The sequence below is a fragment of the Ambystoma mexicanum genome, chromosome 12 (assembly GCF_040938575.1).
Source record: "Ambystoma mexicanum isolate Mex_15411 chromosome 12, UKY_AmexF1_1, whole genome shotgun sequence".
In the NCBI taxonomy this organism is placed as follows: domain Eukaryota; kingdom Metazoa; phylum Chordata; class Amphibia; order Caudata; family Ambystomatidae; genus Ambystoma; species Ambystoma mexicanum.
In genome coordinates this window covers 1,134,592,967-1,134,610,054 of record NC_090936.1, presented here as the reverse complement: position 1 = coordinate 1,134,610,054, position 17,088 = coordinate 1,134,592,967, and the positions used below count along the sequence as shown (strand labels likewise).

The 17,088-nt window shown below is 51.1% G+C and overlaps 1 protein-coding gene across 20 annotated transcripts in view; it reads right to left on the bottom strand.

Moving 5' to 3' along the window:
• Positions 1–17,088, bottom strand: part of CELF2 (CUGBP Elav-like family member 2) — a 1,289,895-nt gene that overhangs the window by 451,446 nt on the left and 821,361 nt on the right. Inside the window, exon 1 of one of the 20 annotated variants that reach the window (XM_069629694.1) lies at positions 8,485–8,919. The exons of 18 other annotated variants lie outside the window; for them this stretch is intronic. In XM_069629694.1, the coding sequence (XP_069485795.1) occupies positions 8,485–8,558 (74 nt within the window). In that variant the 5' untranslated portion in view covers positions 8,559–8,919. Of the gene's footprint in view, positions 1–4,488; positions 4,602–8,484; positions 8,920–17,088 lie in introns of those variants that run through there. One more of the 20 variants, XM_069629700.1, reaches the window with a different exon arrangement.

Below are 17,088 nucleotides of genomic sequence, written 5' to 3'. Positions count from 1 at the left end.
CCAATTAAAACCACAAGCCCAGGCTTCAAATCCATTGAGGGGGCTGCCCGCCCCACTGCAGTGACATGAAACTGTGTGCAGTTGGCAGCAGACGGGTAAGGTGCACGATAGGTAATTTCGACTCCCTCGGCTGGCATGTGTACTCTAGGTAAATACAACACAGCCATGCTTCATTTATTGTAGATGATAATTCTAAAACAGGGGGGTGAGGGTCTCCAGTTGCCCCATGCCACCCTTGAGTCGCCCGCTCAGGCCCAGGCTGTTTTCGTAGCATTGTAGGAATTACAGCGTTGCTTTTCCAGTGCTTAGAAGGAAGAGGAATTTGGCACTAAGCACTTTTTTTAATACATGGCTGGATGAGCGGCTCACACCTGACGTGGGCCGTCTTCTGGGGGGTGGGTGGGGGCAGCCTCTCCACACCCCAGGCGGTTCAACAGGAGGCGTTCAGCTGCTGGGCTATAAATCTGAGCAAAGGAGCCAAGCGGTTCAAAGAAAACGCGGAAAAATAAACTGGTGTTATACGGCAGAGTTTAAGCCCGAGGCAACCGATAGAAGTGGAGTGGAACCATGGCACAGGGCACCGTGCCCAGACTCTGGGCAGTCTCGGACTGGCCCATGGGGCAGTGGCGTAAAGGGCTAGCCAGAGAGGTCAGTCGGTGTGAGTCACTGCAATTACGTCCTGCACTTTGCAGCTGATCGCCTAAAACATATGGTTCAAAACGAATGTGCTTTATGCATAATTTATTTAATACAATTATCCCAAAAAATGCCAGCACAGAGTTGGCGCGATCCAATAGTAGGGGAGGGGGTGGAGGTTGGTTACGCAAGTAAATGTGAAGCAACTTAATCTGGAGAGTTAATGACTTTTCTTACTGGCAGCTTTTGGGTTTAGAGGGATCAACTTTCTGCGGGAAGCCAACCACACCTCGCTGGTAGTCATCTAGACCAAGGTTGCCCCATTGCAGGAGAAACCCCTTTATGAACGGCGGTCCCACGCGAGCGTCTAGCGTTTCCTGGATGCAAGACCAGGAGGTAGGGAAGAGACTCGTGTCAAACAAGTTGAGTGCCGCCAATAAAGAAAGATGGCTGCCGCTCAGAACAAGGCGCTCTCAAGGGGACAACGCCCCAAGACCTCTTCTCAAACACACAGTCCTGAGTAATTCACACTCAGCCGTGGGCTAGACAACGGGGACACCGGTAAGCTCTGGACCTGCTGGTGGATTGGCAAGGCCAGGAGGGCAGTGGCAATGCCAGACGTGCACGGCAAAGAGGCTGACCTGCGACTGTGTCTTCCACAGTCACACCAACCTTACAGAGCACAGGAGAGCCCGCATGTCTTCCGTGTTCCCTGCACTGCAGCCCCCCTCCTAAGACACTCATTGTTTTATGTAGAAAGCGGGTGGTCATTTTATTTTTGCCAGGTACACAAGCTGTCATTGCATCACTGTCGATGGAGCCCAGGGTCATCTTCAAGACATCATTCTAATAAGGGGGGGGGGCGGAGCAGGACCGGCGGCCCAGAATCTCAGGCCACTCGGGTGCTCCCCTCCCCCCGTCACAGCAAGCATGGAAGGAACCCCAGAAGGGAATGGACAGGACTGCAGAAGGTTGGAGGAGCCTAAAATGAGGCACTCAGTTGGGAACTTACAAACGGAAGCCCCCTGTGCTTCACGGCACACTCACAATCGCACGTCTACCCATCCCGCCTCTGAAAGGATGGTCCTAGGTCTGTCCATCCCTTGAAGTAACCAACCACCTTCGAGAACCTCATCCTTCCAACGCCCCCCCCCCCACCGATGGCCATCACAGGCCTATCCAACAGCACAACAAGATTACCGAGCTGCGACCAATACCCCGCTCTTCAACTCGAGCCCACCCACCCACCCACATTAACAGGCAACATCGCCCCAAGCATCCGCGGGGCTCTCCCCTTTGGATAACGTTCACCCATCCCATAGAAGCATACCGACACACACAGAAAGGGTACAGCTGAGCAGGGTCGCGCCTGCCGCTCCTGCTGTCACAACAACAACCCCTTTCTCGTACAGAGCCACGAGCAGCAAGGCCAACAAAGGCAAGGCGGCGCTAGGCACGAGCACTTCATTAATAGCGGTAGCTCAGTATATGGAGGGTTAGAGAGGGCTCGTGGCCTTCTCCATATTCCTCATGAGGGTGGGAGCAGCACAGGCTGCCTGACCGTCGCCTGTTTCTGCCCTCACTCGCAGCGTGCTGCAGTGTCTCGATGTGCGTGGTGGCAGCGGGGAGGCTGCATGTAGGCGCTGCGGCACAAAACGACCACAAACGGAGCTCACACGGTTATTGCAAAGCCCAGCCCGGGCCGCAGCAACACGTTTTTTAAGCTTAAATACCACTGGCACTTCAAGCTTCTTGATGTCCGGTTATCACACTGCACGATTTCCACTCGTCAGCCCTGTTGATACAACCCCCAAATAAGCGATTTATACAAATCTAATCCCGCCTATTAGCAGTAGCTTGAATGTCAAGACGGCGCGTGCGCACCCTGTGCCGTGGACGCACCTGTCCACGGCGGCTATGATGGCAACAAAGACAACGTTATTAATGGAAATAGACCCGAACGCTTAGAGACAATAATCGGGACTCTAGCTATAATAACGAGGACAGTACAAATGCAAATAATACATGTGTACAGCCACCAACTGCATCCCTCTTAGCAGGCAAATCTCAGATGTGGTCATTCTCCAACTTAATGGTGTGTTATGGAGCTTTAAGGGATGGGGAAGCAGACACTCGGGTAAACAAGGCGATCAAAAACAAGCGCGCAACCCGCTGAGTTACGTTACCTCTCAGCCTTCGCCAGAGCGGTGGAGGGAGAAAGCAAGCATGGTGTTAGGTCCCAAACAGACATTACCAGTAGGAGGTCGTGAGGAACACAAAGCCAGCACAGCTCAGCCACTTGTCACCACGTGTGATTGTGCAAAGCATGTAATCCACGTCCCCGTTATAGTTTCAAGAAGCGAGTATATAGGTGCGGCTTGTTTTAAATGCTTCGACTTCTCCGAAGCGTGTGGTGGTTTGGGAATAGGGGGTGCTTGCGATGCCACCTGTGGAGGCTGGGGGCCCGCGATGGATCCAATCCTGGCTTCTTCCCCGCTTGACCAACTGTGTGAACACGGGCCTCTTGGTGCAACATCCCGTGCCTCTCACTCCCGTATCTTGGTGATTAGCGAACGCCTTGAGGCCTTACTCTGCGCTACATAAAATGTGGTCACCAGTTGGTTGCTCCGCCCCACCCCACCCCCACCAATTCTCGGAATGTATTGCATTGGTGTCGTCCTATCAGAACACTTTCTGAAACTTTGCCTTCCGCTCCTAAAGAAAATTAAAGATGCAAATGAGCCGGCAAACACGTTTAGTGGCAAAAGCAATAAACCAACCACCACGGGAGCCTGGGGTGATATCTGGAAAGCCCGGGCAGAGGAACGCCCTGCGGCCCCTCCCTCCGCGACAAAAGAATGTGTTTTCAGTGAATTTGAGGAGCGGCAGATCCCGCCACAGCCAGCCTGAGAGGTAATCTGTCTGGATGACAAATGGATCGTCGCTGGAAATCATAAACCTGGCGAGCTATGGGATCCTCTGCGAGGCGTAATGTCCCCATCATGTGAACGGGGAGAGCTTGCTTGCGGATCTTCGGCGCCCCCCCCCCCGACCCCCCGCCTGGATCAGGCAGTCCCTGCGGCCACTGCTCTCACGAGGTCTAGGTGTGTAATAGGCGACCTCGCTGACATTAGAAGCTGAAGGTTTGGGTTCTAATCCCGGCGTCAAGCACCGGACGCAAAGCCTTGTGATTCCGGGCACATTCCGTTCCTCCCCGTGCCTCCGTGTGTAAACACGCACATATCATGTACAATGTTCATAGCATTGTCAAATGTACACAGCCCCCTCGCCCTAAACCGTTGCAATCAGTGGTTCTGTAATGCGCCCTCCACCAGACCTCGCACATACCATACTGTTCTTCGTACAAGATCCTTCTGATACAAAGGGCGCATTGTGAAGCGCTGTGAGAGCTGCTTGGCGCTAGCTTGCTGGTTTCTCACATACCAACAATAAAATAATTAGAATCATGTGTGTGTTGTTGTGCTTTAAATGCAAATGTGAGGTGTACTTCTGTTGCGAATTGTAAACCAATGGCAGCGAGAAAATTGGCGTCTTAACCCACTGCACAACCCCCCTGTGATCCAAATAGGTGTTACCCCCCTCCCCCTCCTGGGCCTCGCCTCGTACACAGCTGCTGAAAGCCAAGGTGCCGAGAAACGGGCTGCTTTAAGCGCTAAGTGTGTATTTAAATGTAAATCCCAGCTGCCACTACCATTTAACTCGAATGTAGGCATCCTGTGTATCCACTTTGCTGTGATGAAATGCGGAGGTGGGCCTATGCGACATGACATGCCTGCAGGTGCCGTTATACACATGTGAGCGCAGCTACTTCAACCCGCCGAGTTCTCTTACCAGTACGCGGTCCCCAAGCAGCCCGTTCTTTTGTAGCCGTATTTGTAAAGTAAGAATTGATAGCCGTGCCATGCCCGAGGCGAAGCTCGTCCCGGGGCCTTTCGAGTTTCATCCTGCACCAAAGCGTAGCTGACCGGCTCACCTGGCAGCACGGGCATGGTGAACCCTCCTCCACCCACCCCCCTCCTCCGGGCACAGCGGTGTTGGAATGTGTCAGGATGCACCTTGCAGGGACAGCAATTTTAGATCCAATTTCTTAAATGGGTGTGACCTGCAGCTCACCCCCACAGTCAGGCCCGCGGGGGCTTGGGGAGGTGGTTCAGACGAAATCTTCATTTCAAAAGGTTTAGCATAAAGCAAGTCCACACAGACCAACATGAGGGCCTTGGGCAGGAAGGAATTTCTCCCAGAGCCTTGCCCATTAGAGCGCTGGGCTTTAGGGAATCCGAGGTAAAGCCCCATGGGCCTCCGAGAGGCAGGTAGGGCTGGGGTTTAGTCAGTTGCAGGTCCGGCCTATCCAAAATCTTTCCAATTGCAATGAAGCCCAGTGTTCAGGAGTCACTCGGCCGATGAACACCAACTGAAGTGGCTTTCACCGAATTCATTTCAAGACAACTGGTCACTTTAAGCTGCTGGTGCTTCTCGGAGATTATCTATCCAGTAGTTAGTAAATCTGCTGATTTCCCCCCTTCCCGCCAAAATAGCATCATGGCAGACGACCAGTACAACTTTTTGGACGATGAAGGAACACCAGAATCGGGACGTTTGATCCGGGGTCAAATAATGCGGCCAAGTGTGGAAGCCGGGATTCAAAGTTAAGTGTATGGGTCCCAGAGCCAGCAATGTAAACACGAGGAACCTTAGGGGAAACAGACAGACTACGAAAGTGCTGGCGCCACCCCGGGCTACACTGAAGGTACCCAAAGAAAAATAGTTGCAAATGTGCAGATCTTCACAGAGGGGCATTACTGACTAATTCAGAACATGACCTTCTCGGCTACAGAGACGGTCATGTCTTAAAGTTTTTAAACAATCGCCCACTATGGTTGACACTCATGTAACCGGGCCTGTTATTTTAATCGCACAAAACAATACTGTATTTGCTACTTGATCACGTGTTTTGCCCAGGATCACACCGCCTAAGAGAAGCAGTCGGGATCAGCGGGCATGCTTGCACAGATCGGGGTCGCTGTTGGGTGCCCCTGCCCCCTCCCATGAAGCTGCAGCCACGTGTTGCACAAGGCACAGGCCTCTACAGGGAAAGTTTACCTCCAGTCCAAACATGACCACCGAGTCGGCGGCGGCAGCAGCAGCACAGCCCCGGGGTTCGCTGCACACGCCGCAGTGGAATGCGCCCCGGCTGGCAGGACTCACGCACGCCACCACTTGCAAGTAGGCACGCTTCGGCTGCACCATGACGACCCAAAGAAACCCATGGCAACTTTGCAGATGCACACCACATACACCCAGCAACCCCCCCCCCCCAGTCCCCCCTCACCCAACCCCCGTGTACACCTAGTCACCACAAGGGAGATTGGTTTTTACAGGGATATTTCCCATGTGAGTATTCCGGTCTGGGAACTCAAAAAGTACCCCTTTCAAAAGTACGACCAGCACCCTGAAGGAACGGGGGGAGGGGGGATTATCAAAGCACACATCCATAGCGTAAGCACCCGCCAAGGACGCATTCCGAGGCACAGGCGAGAAGTGCCACGGATGTAGGCAGGGCAGGCACCGACCAGGATGGAAGTAGGGACGGAGAGATGGACAGAGGCGAACAGATGTATAGAGATGGACAGAACGAGATGACGTGATGGATGGACAGGGATCCAGAGAAATGGGGAGATAGGACTAAAGAGCTCGACAGATACATATATATACACTGCGATACATAGAAGCAGGAAAGAGGCAATTAAGCACAAAACGCGAAAGGGGTAAACAATGATACACACAGAAGTGGGTGTGGAAAATAAAACAATTTAGAGAGGAAGACATGGGTGACTGGACAGCAGCAGAGAAGTGTTGGCTGGACAGAGGCACAGAGAAAGGACAGAGGAACAGAGCAGGGTTGGCGGGACAGAGGTACAGAGCACGGTTGGCTGGACAGAGGAACAGAGCAGGGTTGGCGGGACAGAGGTACAGAGGAACAGAGCACGGTTGGCTGGACAGAGGAACAGAGCAGGGTTGGCTGGACAGAGGAACAGAGCAGAGTTGGCTGGACATAGGTACAGAGGAACAGAGCAGGGTTGGCGGGACAGAGGAACAGAGCACGGTTGGCTGGACAGAGGCACAGAGCAGGGTTGGCTGGACAGAGGCACAGAGCAGGGTTGGCTGGATAGAGGTACAGAGAAAGAACAGAGGAACAGAGCACGGTTGGCTGGACAGAGGAACAGAGCAGAGTTGGCTGGACATAGGTACAGAGGAACAGAGCAGGGTTGGCGGGACAGAGGAACAGAGCACGGTTGGCGGGACAGAGGTACAGAGGAACAGAGCAGGGTTGGCTGGACAGAGGAACAGAGCAGAGTTGGCTGGACATAGGTACAGAGGAACAGAGCAGGGTTGGCGGGACAGAGGAACAGAGCACGGTTGGCTGGACAGAGGCACAGAGCAGGGTTGGCTGGACAGAGGCACAGAGCAGGGTTGGCTGGATAGAGGTACAGAGAAAGAACAGAGGAACAGAGCACGGTTGGCTGGACAGAGGAACAGAGCAGGGTTGGCTGGATAGAGGCACAGAGCCGGGTGGACAAAGATGAACAGAAGCACTGCAAATTCAACTGCGCACATCAAGGCTGGACGGTTCCAATGGCATCATTAACCGTGCGTTATGCTGGTGTAGAGCCCGGTCCCAGGTTTGATATGTCAAGAGATGGGCTAGGTTAACCCATCAGTTTGTCCAAGTGGGTGGGGCACGGGCACCCGGCTCCAAAGTGAAGAAGTCGGCCAGTCGATCACATCGCCCAACGCACGCATGTTTTTAAAAAGCCTCTCAACTGTATTGTGTTCCAAAAACAGTTTTGTGTAACAGAAAACAATGGTTACGTATTCCGGAAGGAACAAAGGCGAGAAGAGGGATTAACAGACACAATGAAAGCAGAGACGCTGCCGGAGGGGTCACCGGCGATCCTGGGGAGAGTTTGCTGCGGGGGTCCAGCTGTGAATCCTTCACATAGCTCCCAACTCACACGCTTTTGGCGGGTGTCACCCGCCTTGTAAACAGCGGACTCGCCCGCCAAACCTCATGCACGCCCATTCATTTCAATGGGCCTCTCACCCGCCAAAAGTAAAATCGGGTGGTTTCACCCGCTTTTGCGACATAAATGGTTGAGAGCTATGCTTCTACCAACAACACACAAAGGCGATCGGGATCCACCCTTGGGGGACACGCAGCCCCCCCTGCCCCCACACGCCTTTAAAGATGCCCCAGCAGTTAGGACGTGCTTACAGGAAGCTAGTCGCCCATCATTTAGTAAGGCGGCCACTCTCACACTTCATAAAAAGGAACAGGCAGACAACAGGGTGATGCCCGCCTTCACCACAAAGGCATGGCTGTGACGGCAGGACACGCATGGCGGGAGCTGCCTGCCTGTGAAGAGAGGTGACTGAAGGGGTCTACGGGGAGAGGGGACGGGGGCAGCACATGGCCTCCGCCCATCCATCCATCCATCCATCTGCGCGGTCCTCCGCCGACGCCACGCAAAGGGCCACTCTGACCCGCATGGCGCCGAGCGCAGTCGGTGACCGCGCGACACTGGATTCCGCCGTAATCCACCTCCATCTTCTGCCAACAAAGCGAGCGTGGTGCCCAGCGAGCTTAAAATGCCTCAGCCCTTCTACCCACCCCCAACCCCCCACCCAGGCGGACGGCAGCAGGGGTGACGGACACCCGAGCTAACTGGGCTGCGCGCCCGGCGCAAAGCGTGCGCACGGCCGCGGCGCCTCGACGTCAACACCCCGGCCCGGGCAGCGGCTTCAGATTCAAGGCAACGCTCTACTTACATTCGGTCGGAAACTAGCAGGCGGCTGTCGACCATCATCTCCGGCAGAAAATCCAGCTTGTACGAGGAAGTCATGCCCCTGGCTCTGCGCGCACTCTGCGTCCTGGTCTGGGGGATGAGGCGGTCTGTGTGTGTGTGCGTGCGTGCGGGTGCGTCTCTTGCTTGCCGGATCCAAGGAGCGTGCTGCTGGCCAGGAGACAGGCAGGCACAGGTGCTGGAGGCCTCCCCAAGGCGGCAGCCAGAGCAGGCACTTGTCACATTCTCTCTCGTCCCCCCCTCTCGCCTCTCCTCCAATCCCCTCTGAAAGCCACTGCTGAGGCAACTGTCTGCACAGCACCAGGTGCTGAGGCGGGGGGCGGAGCTGCCGGCTCTCTGCAGAGCGTTAACCCTCCCGCGGCCGGAGGTGGCAGCTGCAGGTTCGCAACCACACTCCCTTCCCTTTCTTACACAACTGCAGAATGCCGTTTACTTGCGCCACAATCTTATCCGAGAGTTCTGGGATGTCGCCAGACTGAAGAAGGGACCCGTGTGCTGATGAAACTCGACACTATAATGGCACGTGCCATCCTTTGCACGTTGCTCATTTCAGAAAGACCGCTTCATCATTAGACCAGCTACCCACCGTGACGACTCCCTCGGCTTTTTAAAAAATATATATATTATTAAGAATTTGACACAATGTAAACATAGAGCCAGGCGTCACTGGAGCACTGTACAGATGAATATATATATATATATATATATATATATATATATATATATATTGTTCATGTAGTTTTCGTACATGACATACTCGGAGCACTATGGAATGTTGGGTCTGGTTGGTAAATATTAAACTACCTAGGAACATGTTATTAGGACAGTACTAGAAGGCACGTTGCTGTTTTTGTTTTGTATATTTGTGCAATACAACCACTTGGCCAGAATCACACATCTCGTGGTCACATGTGGATGCCGGGATTAGAACTCAATCAGCATGACGAGTGCCCCCAAGGAAGTGGTATCCAAATGTGTTTATGTTGAGCCCCACCTTTAGTATACATCTTGTTGTTGGGACCCCCAAATGCAGAACTGCTTATATTTTCCCATTAGCAGCATTCGCCATTCTCCCACTTTCGAAGAGCCCCCATCTTCCCGGATGCCCAACCCTCCTCCCACCCCCACCACCGCCAGGAGTGTCAGCTCTGCTGTTTGAAAACCACAGCTAAAGGGGAGGGTGGGGCCAGATTGACTATTTAAATGTAGGTGTTCAACTTTTTTATGTAGAGCGCTTGTGCGTTTCTAAGCACTGCCAATTTTGGCCCAGATCAGAGGAAAAGGGGCGTTAAAGAGATACCCTGAGGTTCAAATAACTCCGGCGAGGAGGCCCGGGTTAGACACTGGTCCCCCAGGTTCCAGAGCAGAGAGTTCAGTCGCCAGGCATGATCACCAGCAATGTATATGGCGCTTATTGCGGGACACTGACTGGGGATTGAACAGTCTTGTTCCCGCGGCGAGCAGGTTGGGCCCGAGCCTTTGTTTCCTCCTGGCCTAATAACAAACCCCGCAGACTTACAAAAGCAATGGACAAGATGGAGGCCGAAGAGGCCACAGCAAACAAGGCAACCGTAAAGACCCAGAAATACACGAGGGAGTCATGAAAGCAACGCTGCAAGTGGCTGCATCTCACGATGCGGATATAGGGCACGTAGACGCTTCAATGCTCGGATCGGTGCCTGGTAACACAATGTGCATGAATAGAGCGAATACGATTACAAAAAAACAACTCATTATTATTGCTAAGTATTTCACTTTCGATTTAAGGCAGAGGTATTCAAACTTTTTTGTGCTGAGCCCCCCCTTGAGTAAAAATATGTTTGCCGGACCCCCCTAGATGTATATCCGCTTACATTCAATAAATAAACATATTTTCTATTGAAAGCAGATACCATACTCCATTTTGAAAGAGCTCCCCACATCCTTCAGGCTACCCCTCAGGGGGTCACCTCCTAATCCCCCCAGTATGAATACCACTGATTTAAGGCAATGATTGCACGGCTCATTGGCAGTGAGCAGCAGTTTACCGTGATAGTGCGATACACACCTAATGGAGGAGTCCAACAGCTGCACCCCATAACAGTGCCACGAGAAAACATTTGTACACGCGCTCATTTTAATAGCAAGAAAAGTTGCCTGAAAAAATGTAAGAAAGAAAACTTGCCGGGTTTAGAGCTCATTGCAGACATATAGCTTAATGGAGGTTGAAACCTAGACACAGCATTGATATTGATATTGATATTTTATTTCTATCACGCTCGTACACAAGTGTTTCAGAGCGCGACATTGCTCCCTGCAGAATTCTGTGAGTTTTTACTGATCATCTGTTAAAATCCCAGCAAGACCCACTCCGCCTTTCATCATTCTCAGGTCAATAAAAACTATAGTAGGATATTTACTGCACGATTACATTGCAAATCAGCAGTGGCAATGGGGTACATAACGACGATTAAGGGTGTGTGTGCCTGGGCACATTTTAAGATTAGCGCGCTATGTGAACAAGCTAGATCTGCGATCCGAATTCACAGTTTCCTGTGTGGTTTGTAAACCCACATCCTGTTTATAAAACCCATCCTCCTCGCTCAACCTCTCCCCCCTAAGAAAACAGCTTTAGCGACCTTGCAGTGTCATTCAAGAAAACCCAGCTGGCAATGGTGCCTAGGCAGTCTTGGAGGGTTACAGGTGGTGGGTACCAATCGACTGTGCAGCGCCAAATAAATGCACAGTGATTTTATTTAAGCACTACTCAGTGGTAGAAGTGTACCAAAAAAAGTAGTGGAACTATTACCCCGGCAGGGGAAAGAGTAGGCAGGGAGCAGCATGCAGCACATTTTTCATTGGTTACAACGATGCTGGTTGACAGCCAATCAAAACAGATTTCAGTTTAGCCTTAACTGCTATTGGATGGTAAAGTAGAGAAGTGTGATTTAACTTCACAAAGAACTGCTCCTTTTGGTTAAAATGGTTACAAAAAGTAGTGGGGCTGTTAACACAACAAAATAAAAATAGTGGAACACCACTCTCAGCCGTTCCCGCTCATTTTGACCACTGACTTTACTGCTACCACCTTATTGCCACTCAGGGGTGTTGCTAGGTCTGGAAAAGATCCAGTGCTATGTTAATTTTTGGACTGTCGGGACTGGAGACTAGCTAGCCTTTTTGGTTGTAACCCCTGAGCTTCCATCCGGGGCTACAACCAAAAGACCCGGGGCTATAGCCCTCTTATCCCCCCCCCAACAACGCGTCTGTGCCTCCATCACAGAGAGCCCCGATAACAATCTCTGTTTTTAACATGTATTTTCACCTACGTGACAACGTGGTGTGCCATCAGGGGACGGGTGCAGTTCACGATTTGTTTAAAGACCGATTTTCGTTATAGTCGAGTCATTTGTAAAGCACCTAACACCAGACATTCACCGGTTTCTAAGAGCTGCCAACTTTGGCAGAAAAGCCACAATGTGATCAACTGCGGATTGGTATCAAGGTCCACCTGGATCAAAGACGTCACTTTAAGAAGCGACCAAACGAACATCCCTGCGTGCTCTTGGCATGAACTAAAATATAACCATAGAAATGGCACGTGGACTTCTCGATCACAGTGCAGAAAAATAAAATCATATGGGCGTTGAAATCTCGGCGTTATGACAACAGCCAATCACTCAGCCCATCTCTTCTCGAATCAAGAAAGAGATCTGATCCACCAGCTAAACTGTTGAAGTTTGGAATGTGGAATCCTGGGATCGTATGCAGCCAAAAAAAAAAAAAATGTATAGATTCCGGGCCCATGGTTCTTTTTCAGCGCACACACGTGTGATGCTGTAATGGTAATATGTAAACCACAGCTGTGCATTGTTCTATCTAGTAATGTCCTAATGACAGCCTCATCGCATCCTATGTTATGTGCTCCACTCCCGGCCAGGCTCTACACCACACTGCTTTACACACTTTGGTAGCCACTGGCCTAGCCATTAGCACATCAACACAACCACAGCACAACAAAGCTCTCCTCTTTAAGCAGGTCACACTCTCCCACATTAGCGGCTAATCAGACTCAAATTTCGGTTGCCTATCAGATCTTGGTCTTCCCTATGGCTAACATACTCCAAAATCTCTCTGGCAAACCCACAGAAAGAAGATTGTCACACAGGGAATGGGCACTTATGACCTGCACCCATCAACACCACGTTTCACATCTGCCCTTCCTACTAATAAACCCCAGCCCCTTTTCTCTTACAGTGACATTTGCAGCCATCGATACAAGACCACTCACATTACAAAAAGTGGAATTCGAGGAGCCGCTGCTACAATTAACATTCTCTACCAATTATTCCACTGATGAAAAAATGAAGTCATGGCGAAAGGCCAAATTATGTTCCGTGTGCCAGAGAGGACCAGACCAAAATGTAACTTGTAAGAGCCTGGGGACACCATTAAACACAACCTGGTTGCTAATCCACACCCTTGTGTCGCGGTTAATCTTGCAGTCACTCTCAACTCACAGTGTGAAGGCCATTCTAAGGCCTGTTGGGTGCCTGCTAACCCCCTCACTCCACTCTTCCTCATCGTGGGGCGAGGGCAGGAGCCCCCCCAGCACCCCCAGCCCAGCAGAGGAACCACACGCCGAGCGGGGAACACGGACAGGGCCTGCCTGACCCTGTCCCCACACGGCGCCTGACTCGCCCATGCCGGGCGCAGCGCGGCCTGAAACCGAGGCTGAGCCTCAATTACATCAGCTGGAACCGCCGGCAGGCGGATTACGCCGGCGGCCAGCTCGAAGGCCATTCTAAGGCCTGTTGGGTGCCTGTTTGGAGCCGTAGGAGCCAGGGGCCAGAATCTCTGCCCTTTCAACTCCAGGATCTTTCACTATCAGAAGCTCGCATCCGGAGCGCGAGCCGACCCACGCCGATGCCCACCTACGGCACCCAGCCACACCACGACGTTCCGGAGAGCCATCCACCATGGTAAGGCTCCCATGCCCCTGAGCACCTTTGCCTGTAGAAAGACACCCGATTTTGCACAAGGCTTTGTGCATGGGACCACGACATCGCTTTGCCTGACCTCCTCTGCCTGACCCTATGATGCCGGGCGCAGCGCGGCGCCATATCGAGGCTGGTGCCTCGTTGCTAGGCTACTAGCAGCCTTTGAATAGGCCACATCTGCCGGCAGGCGGAAACGCCGGCGGCCTCACCTGAAGGCCCCTGTTTGCCCCCTGTTTGCACGCTGGAGCACGCTACTCTGCCCGTGCTCATACCTGCAGTATGATCTCTATGCCACCATCACAACCGAAGGCCGGTGGAGTAGGAGATCCCGCAACCTATTGCAGGAGCAGCAGGTTTCAGGAGCGTCGGTTACGAGCCCTGCCAGACGCAAGGTAGGCCATATGCCTCCCCTAGTTGTACTCCAGATTCCAGCCACTTGCCTGTTTTTTTCTCTTTCCTAGAACGCTTGGGCACCCATATGGGCCCTCTCTAGCATACGGCATCCAGCCTGTTTACCATTGCCACATGTAGAAACAGTACATGTATCTCAACTTCTACATTGTGCCCTATGGTCGCTAATAGACCACACTTGACTTGCATTGTGCCCCATGGTCGCCATATTTGACTTACATTGTACCCTATGGTCGCTAATAGACCATGGTCGCTAATAGACCACATTTGATCTGTATTGTGCCCCTTGGTCGCTAATAGACCACACCTGCTCTGCATTGTGCCCCATGGTCGCTAATAGACCACACCTGCTCTGTACTGTGCCCTATGGTCACTAATAGACCACATTTTATCTGCATTGTGCCCCATGGTCGCTAATAGACCACACTTGATCTGTACTGTGCCTTATGGTCGCTAATAGACCACATTTGATCTGCATTGTGCCCCTGGTCGCTAATAGACCACACCTGCTCTGCACTGTGCCCTATGGTCACTAATAGACCACATTTTATCTGCATTGTGCCCCATGGTCGCTAATAGACCACATTTGACTTGCATTGTGCCCTATGGTCACCATATTTGACTTACATTGTACCCTATGGTCGCTAATAGACCACATTTGCTCTGTACTGTGCCCTATGGTCGCTAATTGTCCACATTTGATCTGCATTGTGCCCCATGGTCGGTAATAGACCACACTTGACTTGTATTGTGCCCTTGTGCCTTGACACTGTACCCAGCATGACAGCTGCATCTAGCCTGCCTGTTCTTGGCCTTCTCAAATTGCTACTGAAACTGCACCTAGCCTGATAGCTGCATCTAGCCTGCCTAGTCTTAGCCACCTCAATTGCCACCGAAACTACTCCTATCGGATTATTATCCAGTCACTTAGCATGTACTCCCTGGGTCTTGCCTACAGGTCACCCTGGCTACCATTGTATATCGCCCTCCTCATCACATTAGGAATACATCCACCTAAAATAAGCACCAAAGTTAACACTCTGAGTCCTTGCACCACGTCCTATTCCACCCATTGCACCTGCCATATCATGCTCAACACACAACAACCCAATACTGGACTTAAAATGACCCACTATCCAGATAGCACCACCCTACAAAGGCCATGCAACACTGTAGACAGAAACCTTAGACTACGTGCTCGCCTGTCCAAACTGCATGAGCTACCAGCCAAGAAGGCTGAACTATCAAAACCCCGAAACAAAATACAGTTACCCTTGAAGGGTATTGCGGAACCTACTAGGAAACAGCCTAAGCCCAACAGACCCAAAATAAATAACTCCAAACAGGCAACTAAAGGTAGTCAGAACACCACCAGCCCTAACTTAGCTGACCACAAATCATATCTCAAAGGTGCACTTATAAACGCCAGGTCGCTAGTCGCACACGCCACAGAGATCTCAGATATCATTGCTACAGACAACTTAGACTTTTTGGCCATCTCAGAATCCTGGCTACATGATGCGGCTGGCCCAGCCTTATCACTAGCAGTCCCAGACAACTATACAATCCTACGTGCGGACAGACTTACCTCCCGAGGTGGAGGTCTAGCAATCATAGCTAAAACTAGCCTGGACATGAGGATCATCACTACTACCAATATGCAATCCTGTGAATGCCTCACGGTCAAAATAACCATCGCCAACTCCCAAACTCTAAACATCATCCTCATCTACAGACCACCAGGTCCTATCGGAACCTTCTCCGAGGACATCTCGACATCCCTGTCCAATAACCTAAAAAATACATCCCAAACAATAGTGCTAGGAGACTTTAATCTAGGCTATAATGACAATAAGGACACCCAATCGTCAGCGATTGCTCTGACCTTGAAAGAGCTGGGATTCATCCAAAAAGTTGAACTACCCACCCACAACAAAGGTCGCATCCTTGATTGGATAGCAGAACATAATTGCAAAGTAAATATTACGGATTCTGTACCGCAGATCTGGACTGACCACCACCTGCTATTATTCTCAGTGACAACCCACCGGGTCACTGCCCCATCCTCACTTGCCCCACCCTTGCCAACGAGAAATAAAAAACTAATGACAGTAGAAAATCTAATGCCCGTTATAATACCTAAATTAAACTCACTACCCGACTGCATGGACCCCAATCTGTTAGTCGAACATTATAATGCAGCCATGTCCTCAGCCCTGGATCACATAGCCCCGCTCAAACTAAGAAATAGCAAACCTAAAAAACACCTCAATTCTTGGTTCACGCCCCACCTAAAAAATCTTAGGCTGGCCAAAAGAAAACTTGAAACTATTTGGAGACTTGCCCCATCAGTCAAAAATAAACTCAACCTCTCCAAAGCCTCCTCCCAATACAAGAAAGAAATATTATTAGCCAAACAAGAAACCTACAATACTAGAATATCCAACTCAAAATCTAGTGTCAAAGAACTGTTCAGCATTCTGAAAGAATTGGAAACACCCATTGTACCCCAAGAAAACTGCACCAAGGATAAAAAATGGTGCTCTAGCATACAACTTGCTTTAACAAACAAGGTAGCAAACCTACAAACCAAAATTGCCATCAAGAAGGCATCACTAACACCACACATCCCTCAGAGCTCAGCGCCACCGCCACAGCCCAAGTTGGGAACCCGTTTCTGCTTCTCTAAGGTATCGCCCATAGAGGTAGAAAAGGTCATCCTGGGACTCAAACCGTCTAACTGCAAAGGCGACCAATGCCCAACACAACTCATCAAGGATGCTGCGAGAGAACTGTCGCCATTTATAACCAAACTAATCAATTCTTCCTTCACCTCAGGTTCAGTACCGATCAACCTAAAAGAGTCCTGGGTACTGCCACTACTAAAGAAGCAAACCCTTGACCCTACCATTCCGACTAACTTCAGGCCCATCACGACTGTGCCCTTTCTCCTAAAAATTTTAGATAAAGTGGTTTACTTGCAAATTCAAAGCTTCCTAGAGTATAACCACCTACTTGGAATCCGTCAATCAGGATTCCGCCCGCAACATGGGACCGAGACAGCGTTAATAGATCTTAAGGCCCAAATAGACTATTGCAGAGACAATGGCCAAGCGGCCCTACTTCTCCTCCTGGACCTATCAGCGGCATTCGACTTAGTGGACCACACAGTCCTCTGT